Source organism: Pleurodeles waltl, chromosome 1_2 (assembly GCF_031143425.1).
Source record: "Pleurodeles waltl isolate 20211129_DDA chromosome 1_2, aPleWal1.hap1.20221129, whole genome shotgun sequence".
Lineage (NCBI taxonomy): Eukaryota > Metazoa > Chordata > Amphibia > Caudata > Salamandridae > Pleurodeles > Pleurodeles waltl.
In genome coordinates this window covers 1032932419-1032949119 of record NC_090437.1, presented here as the reverse complement: position 1 = coordinate 1032949119, position 16701 = coordinate 1032932419, and the positions used below count along the sequence as shown (strand labels likewise).

At 46.5% G+C, this 16701-nt stretch overlaps 1 protein-coding gene across 6 annotated transcripts in view; it reads left to right on the top strand.

Moving 5' to 3' along the window:
- Positions 1-16701, top strand: part of NWD2 (NACHT and WD repeat domain containing 2) — a 647771-nt gene that overhangs the window by 599409 nt on the left and 31661 nt on the right. For all 6 annotated transcript variants that reach the window (XM_069202124.1, XM_069202129.1, XM_069202125.1 and 3 more), the window contains one exon: positions 4896-5485. In XM_069202124.1, coding sequence (XP_069058225.1) covers positions 4896-5485 — 590 coding nt within the window. The remainder of the gene's footprint in view (positions 1-4895; positions 5486-16701) is intronic.

The window sequence follows — 16701 nt, the reverse complement described above, 5'->3', positions numbered from 1 at the left end:
TATGCCTAAATACCTAGAAAATATTTTTATAGCCTGGTTTATTTCCTATGGAGACCCTAATAATCAAAGGGACTGCCCTATATATGAAACACAGACTGGAGCAAGACCAACATGTATTATTAGACCCAAACGATCACTTAATTAGTTTATAATTTGAAATTAAAATTTACACAGATAACATGACAAGTGGTGGTGTAATTATATCGTTACCAGAGTACTTAATTGTTAATATTTGTATCAAACATATCTGCCAGAGAGCATAATTAAGTGTTAAACTGAAAGTGTTAATACCAGAAAGTTAATTAAGTCACTTCATGGAATGGTGCATTCGAGTCTGAATAGCGACAGCGTCCCATTGAAAGTACAACGGATGGTCGTAGAGAGCACCTACCATATTTCAATCTTTACATAATCTGTAACATGCTACATAAACTATTATCTCCCTTTTGAAATAGAAATTCACCACATTATAATTTCTGGGCGCTCGGATGCTATCAGAGAACACTTTTCAAACCAAGCAAAATGGTTTTTAAGGCTTATATAACACATAAAGATGTACATTGGTACTAATAAATAAATAACCGTGGAAACAAAATACGTCTCTTTTATAAACACGTCAGTGACATTTCTACTTTCTGAAGAAAGGGAAAAAATATCAATGTTTAAACACAAAATATCACCCCGTTTAAAGTTGCTTCAAATATTTATGTTTTAGAAAGACAACTGGGCGCCGGCAGAAATCTTAAAATACGATAACTTCTTTCAGTAAATTAAATTGAGCGGACACCCTGTGTCTGAACAAGAGTAGAATAAGCGCAAACCCTTGTTCAAGCAGCCTTTAAGTGTTCTGGTTGATATGAATGAGCACTCTCGCTTTTAGCTGTGGAAATTGCTTTCAAATTTGTATCAATGGACATTGCCCATGTAGTGCAATTGACTTTTTACTTGTGACAAAAAACAGACCCTGCAATGAATATTTATAATTCGATGCACTGTTTTTAATTGTTTACACATTGTATATCCAATGTATAATGTACACAGTCAAGACTTAATTAGAGGTGTGACATTTGACTACCTGAGCATAGTAATGGAGACCTGCACCATGGAGGGCTCTGGGCACCTAGTTCAGTAGCTTGTAATATGCCCTGCTTGGTACATAGCCATCGAGCTGGGTGCTGATGAAGTGAGATAGGTGATGTTAGGACAACTGATATGATGTTCCCATAGCAAAGAAAAAGGAGGAAACAATATGAGCATGTATGTCATAGAGGTTGCATGAGAAACCAAAGGGGGGTAATGTTACTAAGGGAAGTAGTGAAATGGAAAATAGGAGTGTCCCCAGCCCTGACATTTAGAGTGCATGGACTAGTAAGGGGTGTTGCAACAAAGGTCAAAGGCTTCAGAAGCCCAGGAATAAACAATTGAATCAATTGTTGAAGACAATTACAATACAAGGAAGGTGAGTGTGGCAGAGTTATTCATCCACTATCCAATTTTACAGTTCTTTAGTTCACAGTCATGTCCTCTTGCTGCCATAAAAGTCATGCTCATTCTTAGGTGGCCAGGGGATACCACAACAACCATAGCTTTTGACATTACTTTTGGGTTTGCTGTCTGGACATACCAATGTAACAGCTACAGCATAAACTGATGGCATATGAACCAACATCCTAGGATGGCATCAGCAGGTCTGATCACAATTCTACTCCGTTTTTCTCCTCTTAGTTAAGTCCTCCAACAGGACTACCTGTCATCAACTATTGTTTTCCTATTGTTATTTTTATTGTAGAAAGTCATCAAGTGCACATTCAACAGAGAATAGAATAAACTGCAGTAATTCATCAACACTGCATTAAGTATGTATGTACCGAACAATGTCCCCTAAGGTGAGCTTGGTGAACTAGCTGTGGTGTCCTGTTTTGTGACACTAGGACCACTAGTGATACTGGTAACCAGATAACAACACATCCGTGCATAGGGTAACTGCTCCTGCTTGCTATGAAATACATCCATAGATGCTCTTCTTGCTGCTCTGCATCTCTAAATCCACTGGTATAACGTGTATGACACTTTTATACTTAGGTTATATTTGCCCCTTATTAATTTTCATTTTGGGACACCCCTTACTACGAGTTCCTAAAAATACAGTATTAATCATTGTGAAGTGGTATCTTCTTTAGGTTGACAACATGAGGCAAATAAAAGATCCGAGTCCTAGTAACAATAGCGTCCTCTCATTCTACCTGACATTTAGTAGAAATAGGCAGCACATATATGCAAAATCCGTGTTTCAATGATGTCGAATTTACATCGTATAGTGGATTTACTATGTACAGACTAACCATGGTTGATGGAAGTCCATTAAAACATTGTCTTAAAACTAGGTTGCGCCTTAACATGCACATAAAGCACAATATACCGTGCTGCCCCCACCATCACGTGGCTCCTACATACTAATTGAGGGTCATATACAGAATTATGGTTGGTTTTTGCTTCAAGTTTAATATGTTCTCTCGGGCTCCTTGCATCAGTTTTCTGTTTCCTGGCTTGTTCTAACACAATCTGCTTTGGATGCTGTCTCAGGCAACAGCAACTAGCAACAACACTTTCTTTAAGTCAGTCAAAGGAAAAAAAATATCCCAACCCTTAGCTGACCTATCAAAACTTGGAATGACAGAGGGGTAAGGGAGCCCAGGCTCCACTAAACATATATGCACCTCTCGTCAATCGATCACAAATTGACTGAATTTTTACTACTGCCTTTTGGTGCCTTTTGGCCCTTGCCTTCCTAGCCCATTTCTGAGTAGTCATGAAATTGTGGTCCTGAACATAAAGTATATGGGATACTGAGAGCCCCACTAATGTTCTTTATTTTTAATTATTCCCTAACTCTTCAGCGGCAAACAAGAGGCCATTGAGTTTCTATAGGTCGAACAAGAAATCATCCTTTTTTGATGACACACCAGCACCTACATAGGTATTGATAGCGCGTCAGAGCCTTGATAAGTAAACTTACAAGGAGACACGCCTAGGCCGATGAACCTTTTGACCACGTTTGGGGACTTCCCAGTACACAATATCTTTTTGGCATCACAATCAATATGTCAATAACTCAATCAATATTCACAATAACTAATCACTGACCTAATCAATAACATTTAATAAGAATCAATAAAGTGAACACACCATGAACTTTTAGTCATAAATAACCACACCAATTTAGTTGAGTTAGGATATTTATTTCACTATTAGTTACAATCCAATATCATCCCAGTTAATCTCAGTAGCAATCAATCTCATTAGTAACTCTTCAAACTTTATAATTAGAACACAATTTAATCAATGCATAAAGAATATTTATTCAGTATTAACACATCATTAAAAGAAGCAGCTTAGCAATGTCACAGTAGTACACGATTCAACAAAGCAAGAATTCAGTCATTTGTCTTTTTGCGTCAGACATTAGTGAACACCTTAACTAACCTCGAATTAGCATCAGCATGTTGGGCTTCATGCAAAACATTTTAGCAAAACACAAATTTGAAAAACATTTAACTATGGCCTCTATCAAAAGAGCAATTGGTACCTAGAAGGAAAAGGCAAACAGACAATTATAGTTATCATCAGATAGTTACCCTCCAACGAACCAGCAATCAGCGTCAGCCTTCGTCCTCAGAACATCAGTCGATTCACCATCAGCAAGGATAGGGCAGAACAAAGTCTCAGTATGGCATAGCTAAAGAATAAGACACTTCCCTCATATGGAGGAGAAGTAAGTATCAGAAGGACTTAGGTAGAGGATGGTTAAAGTTTCAGGAAGAATAAACGGCAGTCTCAAAGGAGCAATGGCAATGGCTTAAGGTAGAATGTCCAATAATGGCTAATAATGTCCGATTACTCCTTGGGTCATGCAGTTATATCAAAACTGTCTACTTTACTCCTAATTCCTCATTGGATAATATTTGGTGCATCATTATCGCTGTCCAATAATTCTCCACTCACCTCACTAGAATTTTCCACAACCCACAGTTCTCATTTCGTTGATTGGCCCATGTTATTGCCGTCTTCATTGGTTGGAATGTCAGGTAAGAAAAGTTACACTTTACGCTCCAGTCAGTAGTCCCATTGTTTTCTCCTACTCCAGGCAGCCTTGCACCTGTTACGAATTACACTGTTGCATTCAGCAAGAATGTCTCCTTGAGCAAGTTGGGTCCCATGAGAAAGAATTTACTATGGCTGCACACACATATCTAGCTTCTGGCAAAGTACAGCGTTGTGAGCTTCAGGAAGTCAGCACGTTGCACGTTAGGAAAAACACAGTTTAATATGAGACCAGTCAGCTAGGCCCAGACTCTTGCTAACTAAGGCCTAGTAATTAATTTAGCAAAACCCTAATACAGAACTCTAATTATGATATGCTAATACAAATATAAACATTAGTACATAATTAATTCATCATTAATAAGTTTAATTAGTCTTCGTATACATTGGTTGCCATTCCCCGTGGGCACATTTCAAACGCGTGCATTATTTTCTACGTTAACATATTTTCTATGCAGCTTCATTACACAATATATTGCAAGCTTCTCATGTTAATATTTATTTTAAAAGACACACTCCAACAGTATAAGGGTTTTTCCACTGAGACCAATGTCATTGTATATCTTTTTTATACTTGCAATAAAGAGTGGAAGAGTGATTCAACTTTCTTTATTCCAGAGGAAATGTGTTTTCATGATAAAAACAAAAATGAATGTTTCTGGTGCGATCACCACATGTAATTTCTTTTGATATTGCTCCCTCATAGCATCATTGAAAACTTGTTTGAATATTATTTGCTGACGCTGAATATAACTGTTTAAATAACATATATTGCTTCAATCTGTCTTTTTCAGCTATTGAAGATGAATTTGATTTTGCTTTGGGAAAACAAACACAAGCATTCCTAAAAAAGTGTGTTTGCTATATTCGGAAAATTTCTAATCTTGACCGCTATGTTAAAATCCCGGAAATGGAAAGATACATGGACGTTGTACTCTTGAACACTAAGGTGGTCCGAGATCCAGATGCCCTTGAGAAACTGATAAAACTCCGAGATGAATTTATTCCTACTATTGTAGCGTCATCTAATCTTCGAGTATATACGTCAGTCACTCATTGTGACATGAAGCTTGGTTATTCACAAGATGTAGAGAATCATTATGTGGAGGGTCTTGGAAAACAGTTCTATGAAGACATGATTGATATAATTCAAGCAACTGTGCAGCAAAATTTTGATACTGAAACCGATCCACTTTATGACGAAGTTTTGCAACACTTGTCCTTATGCAAGACGTATTCTTCCTTCTACGAGTATAGATGTGAATCCCTCAACCTTGTGCAGAAATATATTTTGCCCAGCAAATCAGGACACATAAACCCCCTTGTTGTCTTTGGAGGGCCGTGCACTGGAAAAACACTTTTACTAGCAGAAGTTGCCAAGAAGGTGAGAATCATTCTTAACAAATGATTATTTTTTTAGCAACGGTTGTGATTTTGCATAGGGTTTAATCTTTGATGAAATCCGATAGTTTTAAAGAAATGTTTTTTTCTTTATTTAAATAGCTTTGAAGACGTTTTCATATTTATTGAGGAAGTCTTATTAAGTACTGAATTATTTTAATAAAGTCTATTACTACACAAAAGCAGGTTCAGCTTTGACTTTCTCGGGCATAACTGAGATGAAATTCCTGACAGAATTATTGGCCATAGCTCATATTGATGTTTTCAATTAAACGAGAGTACACCTGTGCTCTCTTGGCATATTCTCAATGCCTTTATCCCTGTTGTTGAACTACCAAATGTCATTTAGAACTATAATAATGGAAGTGGTCTGCTAGATTACTCTGAGCTTGTTAGAGACAAAAGGACAGATGTTCGAAGCATTTTTCTAGTCGCAAAGGGACCGATTTGCAGAATGGGCCCATTTGTGACTAGAAAAATGCTTTTTGAGATGTACAAAGCCCAAACTGCGATTCGGTAATTTCTTAGCGAATCGCAGTTTGGGTTTTGCGATTCGGTATTAGGAAGGGGCGTGGTCCCTTCCTATTACCAAAACTAAAAGGTAGTAAGATTGTTTTGTGACCGCGAATGCGGTCGCAAAACAATCACAGTTAGCACCAATTTCAAATTGGTGCTAACCAATTCGCAAAAGAGAAGGGTTCCCCATGGGACCACTTCCTCTCTGTGAATGCGTGTGAAAACATTTTTTCAGACCACTGCCTTCTCTGAAAAAATGAAAAGAAACCTTTTCATTTTTGTTTGCGAAAAAAAAGTACTGCTTTATTTAAAAGCAGTCACAGACATGGTGGTCTGCTGACACCAGCAGGCCACCATCCCTGTGAGTGCCGCCATTCCCAATGGGGTCGCAAATTGCGACCTACCTCATAAATATTCATGAGGTAGGTCATTTGTGACCCCATTGCGAATCCCAGACAGTGTCATTGACACTGTTGTACATCCGGTTCGAGTCGCAAAACTGGATCTTCGTACATGTGGCCCAAAGAGTGTGGATGTCTGAGCATTTTCTCTCCTTTGTCATTGCTCCTCAGCTTTGACAGAAGGTCATATGAAACATATCCGATTATTATTATCCAGACAAATTAAAGATTTTAGCCACAGACGTGATCTCACTGGGGTGCAAAACAGCCGCTCATTTGGAGGGCTCTGCTGCCTGACCACCACTAACCCTGCATAATCTGCTCATCTGTGTGCCATCCAGCCCATTGCCCTGGTGACACGGGACCCCTGTGACATTGCTATCTCATGGAGATGATTGCTGCCTGCTGAAGTTTGCCGGATTGCTGTTGGGCTGGGTTTGGGCTGGGTGTGGCCCGGCAGGCTAGCTCACTACAAGGCCAGGGAGGGGTGTGAGCCTTGTAGGCCCGGAGAGGTTGGGTACAGACAGCCCTGACCTGCTCTTCTTGCCAATACGGACTCGAGCTCCAGACTTGCCAGATGCAGCTTGCCTGGTCATGGCCCAGGGGTGGCCTGGCTGCTTCGGCATGCTGTGTGGTTGCCTGGGGCTGAGGTGGGAGGCCCCGGTAATTAATGTGCTGTCTGGCGAAGTTGGTGCCCTGAAGAGGACGCAGAGCCTGAGGAATGGAGGCCTTAGGGGTGGCCGCTGGTCATTGTGTAGAGCGACAGTTTGCAGCACGCCATCAACAGCAGAGGCTGGTGAGTGTGGAGGTGATCCCTGGACCGCACAGCCACCTTGGCACGTGCACCCCTGAAGATCCCCGAGTGGAGCTGCTCTCGCCTGTGGTACTGCACCATCTGAACCGTCACTTACTGGCACTTACTCTTCCATGGGGGCAGACGGGGCGAACTCTTGGATACACAAAGACACTATCTCTGATGCCCTGGCTCCACTGCCAATTACTGAGCGGGCCTGAGACCCCGAGGCGGGGCTCCGGAGGACTTGGCTGTCACATGGTTACAGCGAGCTGCTGCTCACCACAGCTTTACCCACAGAACCTAGGTCCTCTGCACTGCTGCTCGGATTACCTCAGTGTCGACTGCCCTTGAAAACTAGATATCCTGGCCCCCCATAAGGGCTGTGTGGGACAGGATCTGACTGAGTGCTCTCTGTCCAATTGGGTGCTTGAAGCTCTACTGTGCCACCATCTGCTCCCTATCCCCCGTGATAGTATTGCAGGAACCCACTGAGCGAGCCTCTTAGAGCCTGCTCGTGCGCACTAATAAGAGGAGCATTACAGGGTGTGGCGGGGCTCTATCGAACGCTTGCTCAAGACCGTTGACCATCTACTGCACTTCGCCCATGCCCGCTGGGGCACCCCTTTGGTGTGCTCTTGACCTGTGACTTTGGCCTGGTGGAGTGTGTGAACGCTTTGAGCCCTGGCCCATTTGCCATCGATATTTGCCCAACCATCTGCCTGATCATGGGCAGGCTCGATGCTAAACAATCAGATCTTAACTTCGAGGGCAAACAGTGCTGTCATACAGAGGGGGAGACAAGCTCTGGAGCCGCAATGATCCCCAGGATGATGAGGACTCAAGGGAGATCGACCTCAAATAAATACTCCTGGATGTAAAAATAAGTCTGAAGACCATTGATGCCAAATTACATCTCCTCAGCACCCGCCTCGACCAGGTCAAGCAGAGCATGGATTAAAGACTGGATCTTATGGAGTCCCACATTTCTGGCATCAATGACCTGCAAACTGCCTCTAAGGAACACCTTCTCAGAATGGACAAAATCCCGAACTTAATAAAGTGAAAAAAATGAAGATCTAGAAGCCAGTTCCAAGCAGAACAATCTTTGCATTGTGGATGCCACAAAATCCATTTCTATCTCGAAAATGGAGGACTTTGTCGACTTCATGCTCCGTGACTTCTTTGGCGATGACCTATCCCCAGTATTCATTGTAGAGCAGGCCCACCACTCGCTTGGCCCCTGTGTCCCCTGGGCATGCTGGCCATAACGATAATTGCCAGACTCCTAAATTATCAGGATCCAGATGTGGTCCTTGCAGCTTGCTTGCGAAAAAGGCCGGATACAACATCAAGGTAACACCATCTTGTTTTTCCCAGACTTCACCCAGAATATGCAGGCCACCCATCGTGACATTCTACCTGTTAAAAAAATGCTGCAGAAGGCGGACAGTTCATATGCTCTACTATATCCTGCCAAGCTTTAGATATCCACCGAGGGCAAGTTACACTTCTCAGATGCCCGCTCCGCACTGAAGTATGTCAAACTTACAATCAAAAAACGCCGCTCCCCCAGGAACTCGCCTGTCACTAGGGAACAGGCCTCACTGAGTGACAATGACTGAATCATATGAGCGGCCATTGGTGACTAGATCCCCACCACTCCCAGGAACCCGTAGATTAATATGGCTTCTCCGTGGCCGAGGCTGCCCTACGACCTGGCTGGACTGTTGCACTTTCATTTCTAATGTCATTAATTGTTCTGTGTTCATCTCCGTGTTTACTACATACACAAATCATACTCATTATTCCTAGTTCAGCCACCTGACCTTTTGGCTGGGTCAGTGCCCGGTGTTACCCCAACCTCAGGGTTGTTTCCCATCACTGTTCTTTTTTTGTGGGTATTGGGTTGCTTGGCTGGGGGAAGGACAAATTCCTCAACCAAGTTCAGGGGTTGGATTGGGTGGGGGGTGGAATGGAACTGGATGCTTTGTTAAATCCTTTGTTCAGTTGCTTTTTTGTCATTTTCCTGGATTCACACATCTAGGCGTTTCTCTTCTATGGCACACGTCACCACTTGGTTACACATCAGCTATGAGCTGTCATCTCATATTACCCTGCACGCACGGCTGCTAAGGCCAACCTTAAATGTTTAACATGGAATGTATGTGGACTAAATGATAGCAGAATGGCCTGCCCTGTCCACTCCTACTTACAAAAAAATAACATCAATAGCTGTTTCCTACAGGAAACTCAACTTTCGGACTCCAGGTCCCGTGGCCTACATGCCCGCAGCTGGAATGCACCCTATTCTTCAACATATTCAGATTATGTCAGGGGTGTAACAATATTATTACGAGGGGGATTTGCATGGCAGCCATCACACACTGTTCTGGACCCGGAGGACAGAGACGTGATCCTTGCAGGATCGCTATGTAGACTACCCGTTTACACTGGCTGCAGTGTACGGTCCCAATGTGGATGATCCTGAGTTTTTTCTAAGCTCTGGACCAAGATCAAAGCTTGGGCCCCTGGGCACTGTTCTGGGGTGGAGACTTGAATGCCATTCCATATGATCACCTGGACAGATCCATCATTTCCAGATGTCTATATCCTAGCACTTTCAAAATGCTCTACATGATTATTCGTGGCGACCAATTACAGGACATCTGGAGACTCATTTATCCTCATTCACTCGAGGGATCATGTATCTCGACATATCATGGCTCCTGGCCCCGACTGGACTTCTAGCTAGTCTCTCCCGATGTCAGTACATGGTTGTTCGGTGTCACTGATTTGCCACACACTTTATCAGACCACACTCCGGTTCTGCTGGCGCTCCAGTTCCCTGACTCCAGGGCCTCGGGCCTTCTCCCGGTGGCAGCTCCCGGGTGTGCTGCGAGACAGGGTATTTCACGAGGAGATCCATAATGAAATGGTTGAGTGCTTTGCCCACAATGCAAACTCAGTAGACTCCCCTTCCACACTATAGGATGCCTTCAAGGTCGACATAAGAGGCACGTGCATATCAGTAGTCACTGGCCAACTTCGAACAAGAAATTAGGGGCCAGATGTACCAAAGGATTTTACCCATTCTGTGTCTATGGGAAAAAGCTTTCGTACATATGGCCCTAGATCCTTAGAGGACCACTATTTTCAGTCTAAAGATACTGAGCTCTTGGCCACCATAAGTTCTAAACTGAATGATTTCCCAGAGGAGGCTCTTCAGGAGACCCATTACCTCCACAAGGATGCCCAGACACAGAAGTATGGAGAGGGTGACAGTCTCCAAGACTGCTATGACCTCCTTACACTGCCACTTACATAGTTGAACTTTTTGACTCTGACCATAACCCTGCCCCCACCATACTGGAAATATTGCGGATGACTTCCTCTTTTCATGCACAGGTGTACACTGCAACCACCACACTCATTGGACAGTAACTCTCTGAATACCTTGACACAATACAGCTGGTGTGGCTCGATTGCTCCTACCTCAACACTCCCATCACAACCGAGGAGATCATACAGGTCATTGTGAGCCTTCCCGGTGATAAGGCACCGGGTGGATACGGCCTCCCAAGCACCTTTTACAAGGAATATGCCTCCCTCCTAGCCCCACACCTCCTGGCCATGTATCAGGACTCCCTCAACATGGGCCATCTACCCGCTTCCTACAGTAAGCCATTATAGTGACTGTTCGAAATGGGGTTTCTGGTTGGCTAGGGTATGCACCTAAGCCAGGCAGAACCCACCCACTCTAGTCAGAGCAAGGGAGTTACACGTCCAAGATAATCCCTGCTCACCCCCTTGGTAGCTTGGCACGAGCAGTCAGGCCTAACCCGCAGGCAAAGTGTAAAGCATTTGTACAACACACGCAACACACGTGATGCAAGATATGCACCACAAAGTAAACACAACACTGAGATATGTCAAAATAAACTGTATTGCACCTAACATGATTCGACCAAACATTACATGTCAGTATTACCCTGCTACCTTAGCAGTTGTCAGAATGTTACACAAGTTACTAATACTGTGCAAGAATAAGCAGTTGTCACATTAGAACACGTAAGCACTCAGGATTCTGCAACATAAGCAGTAGTCAGGAAGCACAATAAAGAAATATGGTGGTCATTACAACCCTGGCAGTCGGTGTTAAAGCGGCGGTAAAACTGCCAACAGGCTGGGGGTAAATAAATTGGAATTACGACTGTGGCGGAAACTGCCAACATAGACAGCCACTTTAACCCTCCGACCGCCAAGGCGGTACAAACAAACACCACGGCGCTAACCGCCAACAGACAGGCGGAAGACAATGTACCGCCCATGGAATTACAACAGGTCAATTTGCCACCTTTTCCGTGGCAGATTCACCGCGAAAAAAAACACAGCGGAAACAGGACTTGGAAGGGGAAACGCTCACCTCTACACATCCCATGAGGAACCAGGATGCCATGGAACCGGAACTTCAGATTCTTCCAGCCTTTATCTTCCTGCTCCTCTACCAGGAGCACGAACGCCGGTGGCGAAGACCACAGTGAGTACTGCACCTACGACACAGGGGAGGGGAGAGGGAAAAAACAGTGACACACACGCAACATGCAACACCCCCACCCCCACCCTCACCCACGACAACATACACACTAATACATCATGATACATCACAGTTACACCCCCCACATCCCCCTGGAAAAATGCAAGGACAAAAGGAAATGAGTCGAATAATTGTAATATATTCAAAGACAGTAATCAAAAATATATACGTATATAAAGATATTCACACTATAAACAAATATATACACTAAGAATCCAAGTCCAAGGTATTCCACTCTCATAGTCCGTGGACCACTGGGCCCAAAAGGCATGGGCGAGGCCCACACTCAGTACCCGAACAAGATGGAGAGAACACTGCAGGGGCATCAGATAGAAATACAACAGGCACCTCAGGGGGAAGGGAAGGGGGGGGGCACCTCAGCCGGATGAGTGCACAACGCCAGATCCACAAGGGGGCTCCATGCCCACTGTTCAATCCTGGGGAATGCAAAGCCACAGTCTCTCAAGTCTCTACAGTGGGTGGTTTGCCCACTGTTCAATCCTGGGGAGTGCAAAGCCACAGTCTCTCAAGTGGATAACATTCTCCACTGGTTTCTGGAGGGGGCTTTGTGCCCAGAGTGCTACATCCTGCCAAGGACTGAGGTAGTGGATGCCTTTCTCTGCTGGTTCTGGAGGGGGCTTTGTGCCCAGAGTGCTTCATCCTGCCAAGGACTGAGGTAGTGGATGCCTTTCTCCACTGGTTCTGGAGGGGGCTTTGTGCCCAGAGTGCTTCATCCTGCCAAGGACTGAGGTAGTGGGTGCCTTTCTCCGCTGGTTCTGGAGGGGGCTTTGTGCCCAGAGTGCTTCATCCTGCCAAGGACTGAGGTAGTGGATGCCTTTCTCCACTGGTTCTGGAGGGGGCTTTGTGCCCAGAGTGCTTCATCCAGCTCGTGGCGGCCTCAGTAGCATCGGAATCTTTGGTGCTCACTGGCCTGCGGTGCTGGTGGCGGTGGCAGTGAGGGGCATGAGGAGGTCAATGGCCTCCTCACTGAGGGCAGCAGGGGTGACTGGGGCAGGGCCTGAGGTGCCTGGGGTGAAGGAGATGCCCACCCTCCTGGGTGAGCGGCCACAGGGCAAACGCTGAGGGGCTGCTGGGAGGGTGGTGCTGGTAGGGGGCTGTACCTCCAGATGCGGGGGGCACAGATGGGCCCACCCCGCAAGTAAGCTCCCATCAGAGGAGGATTCTGTATCGCTGGTCTCAGCTCCAGTCCCCGCCGTGGAGCTCCCCTCGCCCTCCGTCCCACTGGTGAATTCAGACTCCGTTGTGTCGCCCTCCAGGGCCATGTGGGATGCAGCTCCCTCCTGCTCCGGTGCCACTGCTCCTCCGCCTGATGATGCTAATGCACACAAGAACAGGGAGACCACAAAAAGGGGGGGGAGACAGAAGAAAGACATGTTGAGTGCATGCAATACCGCTACCGTTGGAGGACACTACAGACACAGAAGCCCCCTGCACTACGCCGTGCACTTGGAGTTCCCTAATCAATCCCAGGGACATGGGTTACAAGGCTATGCCCGATTGCTGCACACATGGATGTCACAGGAGCCTGACTAGGTGTAGTTGGCACTGTACACAGGTGGAGTGGGGTGCCACAGGGCCTGCCTTAAGAAGGGACCTTGCATAATAAACTCGCCCTGGCCTAGGGGAACCCACAGCCCACCTCCCACACCCAGACACCTCCAATATGCGCTGAATCAGCAGAATGAGTGTGTACTCACCCCCTTGTGGCTGCTGTGATGCCCTCAAGCTCCCATCCAACTCCAGGTACGCCACCGCCAGGATCCTGAACATCAGGGGGGTCATGGTGCGACGGGCACCCCTCCCACGTTGGAGGCCATCCAAAGCTGTGCCTCTGCCGTCTTCTTGCTCCAGCGGCGAATGTCTTCCCATCTTTTCCGGCAGTGGGTGCTCCGTCTGTGGTCCGGATTTCCTTGGCGATGGCACGCCAAATGTCCTTCTTCTGGTGGGCGCTGACCTACAGGAATAGTACAGGGGAAAAGGAGAAGATATAACCGTCTGCACCATCACAGTCATTGGCCCACATCCCTACCCTTGCCATGACGCACATGCAATCACCGTCGTTTCATGCACGCCTCATTCTCACCCCCCCAATCTTTCATCCACACCACTCCACACAGTCATTGCCCATACAGTATGCTCACAGTGTACTTACCTGTTTGTCCAGAGGACCGTAGAGTAGCGTGTACTGGGGGAGTACATCCACTAGTTTCTCCAACTCCTCTGTGCTGAAGGCAGGGGCCCTTTCCCAAGACACATGAGCCATTGTCTCTTCCAGACTGAGGTCACAGCAGCACTTGCAGTGTAGGTCCTCTCCTGTCGAAGATCAGATATCAAGTGATTGAACAGAGAGAAAATGGCGGTCACGTCCACGGCGGTGAGTACCGTCACCGCCGGCGTACATCGCCATTGGCTCCTGGGACCCATAGGGTCCAATGTTAACCAATGCAGGATTGCGCCGCGGTCTTCGACCGCCTACCGCGACGGTGTACAACGCCAGCACAGTTACCTCATATCCCCTTGTCCCACTTTACAGGTCAGGCAGCCGCCATTTCAGGGGGCCACATGGCATTATTTTGGACTGCGTCACACATATCTAGGCCTTGCTTAAACACTAATACAGGCATATGTCGATTTGCTAAAATGTTCCAATTAAGCTGTATTTACGTACCTCAGAGTTGGTTGATTCTCTGCTCGCTGTTCTCCTCCATAGGCACCGTCCACTGGGGCATGTGAGGAGATGACAGCATCCTCCGGTGTACAGACCACTGGGGGACCTGTCGACAATAGAGGAGCAACATGTGATCATCACCTATAGACTTGATCGTACCACAATCCTGGAACTGTGTACACAGTTGGAGCCAGACCTGATGTCAGCTATCCGCCATCCCACAGGAATCCCCCCTCAAGTGCAGGTGCTGTCAGTACTCCATTTCCTAGCAAGTGGGTCTTTTCAAGCTACAGTGGCCATAGCATCAGGGATGTCCCAGCCTATGTTTTCCAACATGTTGTCCAGAGTGTTGTCTGCCCTGCTGAAACACATGCGGAGCTACATCGTTTTCCCTCAGGTGGAGGATTTGCCTACAGTGAAAGGTGATTTCTATGACCTGGGACATATCCCCAACATCATTGGTGCCATTGATGGTACACATGTGGCCTTGGTCCCCCCCCCCGCAGGAGTGAACAGGTGTACAGAAACAGGAAGAGTTACCATTCGATGAATGTGCAGATGGTGTGTTTGGCAGACCAGTACATCTCCCATGTGAATCGCAAATTTCCTGGCTCAGAGCATGACGCTTACATTCTGAGGAATAGCAGCATCCCTTATGTGATGGGGCAACTCCCGAGGCACAGTGTGTGGCTATTAGGTGAAGACATGGACCCAATACAGTGTGACTAGGTGTCTGGGTCTGGCGATGTCCCTATGAGTTAGTGTGTGTCTAACAGTTGTCCCTCGACATTTGCAGGTGACTCTGGTTACCCCAACCTGTCATGGCTACTGACCCCAGTGAGGAATCCCAGGACAAGGGCAGAGGAACGCTACAATGAGGCCCATGGGCGAACTACGTGGACTTTAGACCAGACCTTCGGCCTCCTGAAGGCCAGGTTCCAGTGCCTCCATATGACAGGTGGTTCCCTATTCTACTCACCAAAGATGGTGTGCCAGATCATTGTGGCCTGCTGTACGTTTCACAACTTGGCTTTGCGATGACAGGTGCCTTTTCTGTAGGAGGATGGTCCAGATGGAGGTGTTGTGGCAGCTGTGGAGCCTGTGGACAGTGAAGACGAGGAAGCAGAAGAAGAGGACATAGACAACAGGAACACAGTGATCCTGCAATGCTTCCAGTGAGACACAGGTGAGAAGACAACACTGCCTTCTACATCTGATTTAATTCTACTGCCTCTCATCTCTCTGTCATTTTTACCCAGTGTATGGTCACTGAGTTGTCACTTTCCCTTACGATTTTGCAGATGTGGGTCCCATTGTGTGACATCTGCTTTGTTTCCGCATGGACTAGAGCTGTGTGACATAGGTATGTTGACATTACATTGGATATAGCATTTTTCCACGGTTATTGCTAATACACATTTTCGAAAGCACAGACAGACTCCTGATTGTTTTGTGATTTAAGGGTGTTTATTTAAGTGCTCAATAGTGGAGGGGATTGTAAAATGGTCAGGTGTGATGGTGGAGGAATGTCCATGGCAGAGTCCAGTCTATTAGTCTCACAGGTGCATTGTCCAAAGGGGCATAGGAAGTGGAGCTAGGGCAGTTTAATTATGGACAGGGTGACAAAGTGGGACAGAAGGATGACAATCAGGGTGGTCTCATTTCTTGGCGGGGGTCTTGGCATTGTCCTCTGTCATTGTCCTGGATCTCAGGGACCGCTTGCGGGGTGGTTCTCCCTCTGCAGGGAGTGGGGTGCTGGTGTGGTGGTCCTGTGGCGGTGCCTCCTGTCCACTAGCACCGGCGGAGGTGGTGGGCAGTTCATCGTCCATGCTAGTGTCAGGGGCCCCTTGTTGTGCCACAGTGTCCCTCCTGGTGTTCACGAGTTCCTTCAGCACCCCTACAATGGTGCGCAGGGTGGAATTGATGGATTTAAATTCCTCCCTGAAGCCCAAATAATGTTCCTCCTGCAGCCCCTGGGTCTCCTGAAACTTGGCCAATACAGTTGCCATCGTCTCCTGGGAATGGTAGTAGGCTCCCATGATGTTGGAGAGGGACGTGTGGAGAGTGGGCTCCCTGGGCCTGTCCTCCCCCTGTCGCACAGCAGCCCTCCCAGTTCCCCTGTGTTCCTGTGCCTCTGTCCCCTGAACTGTGTGCCCACTACCACTGCCCCCAGGTCCCTGGTGTTGTTGGGGTGGTGGGTTAG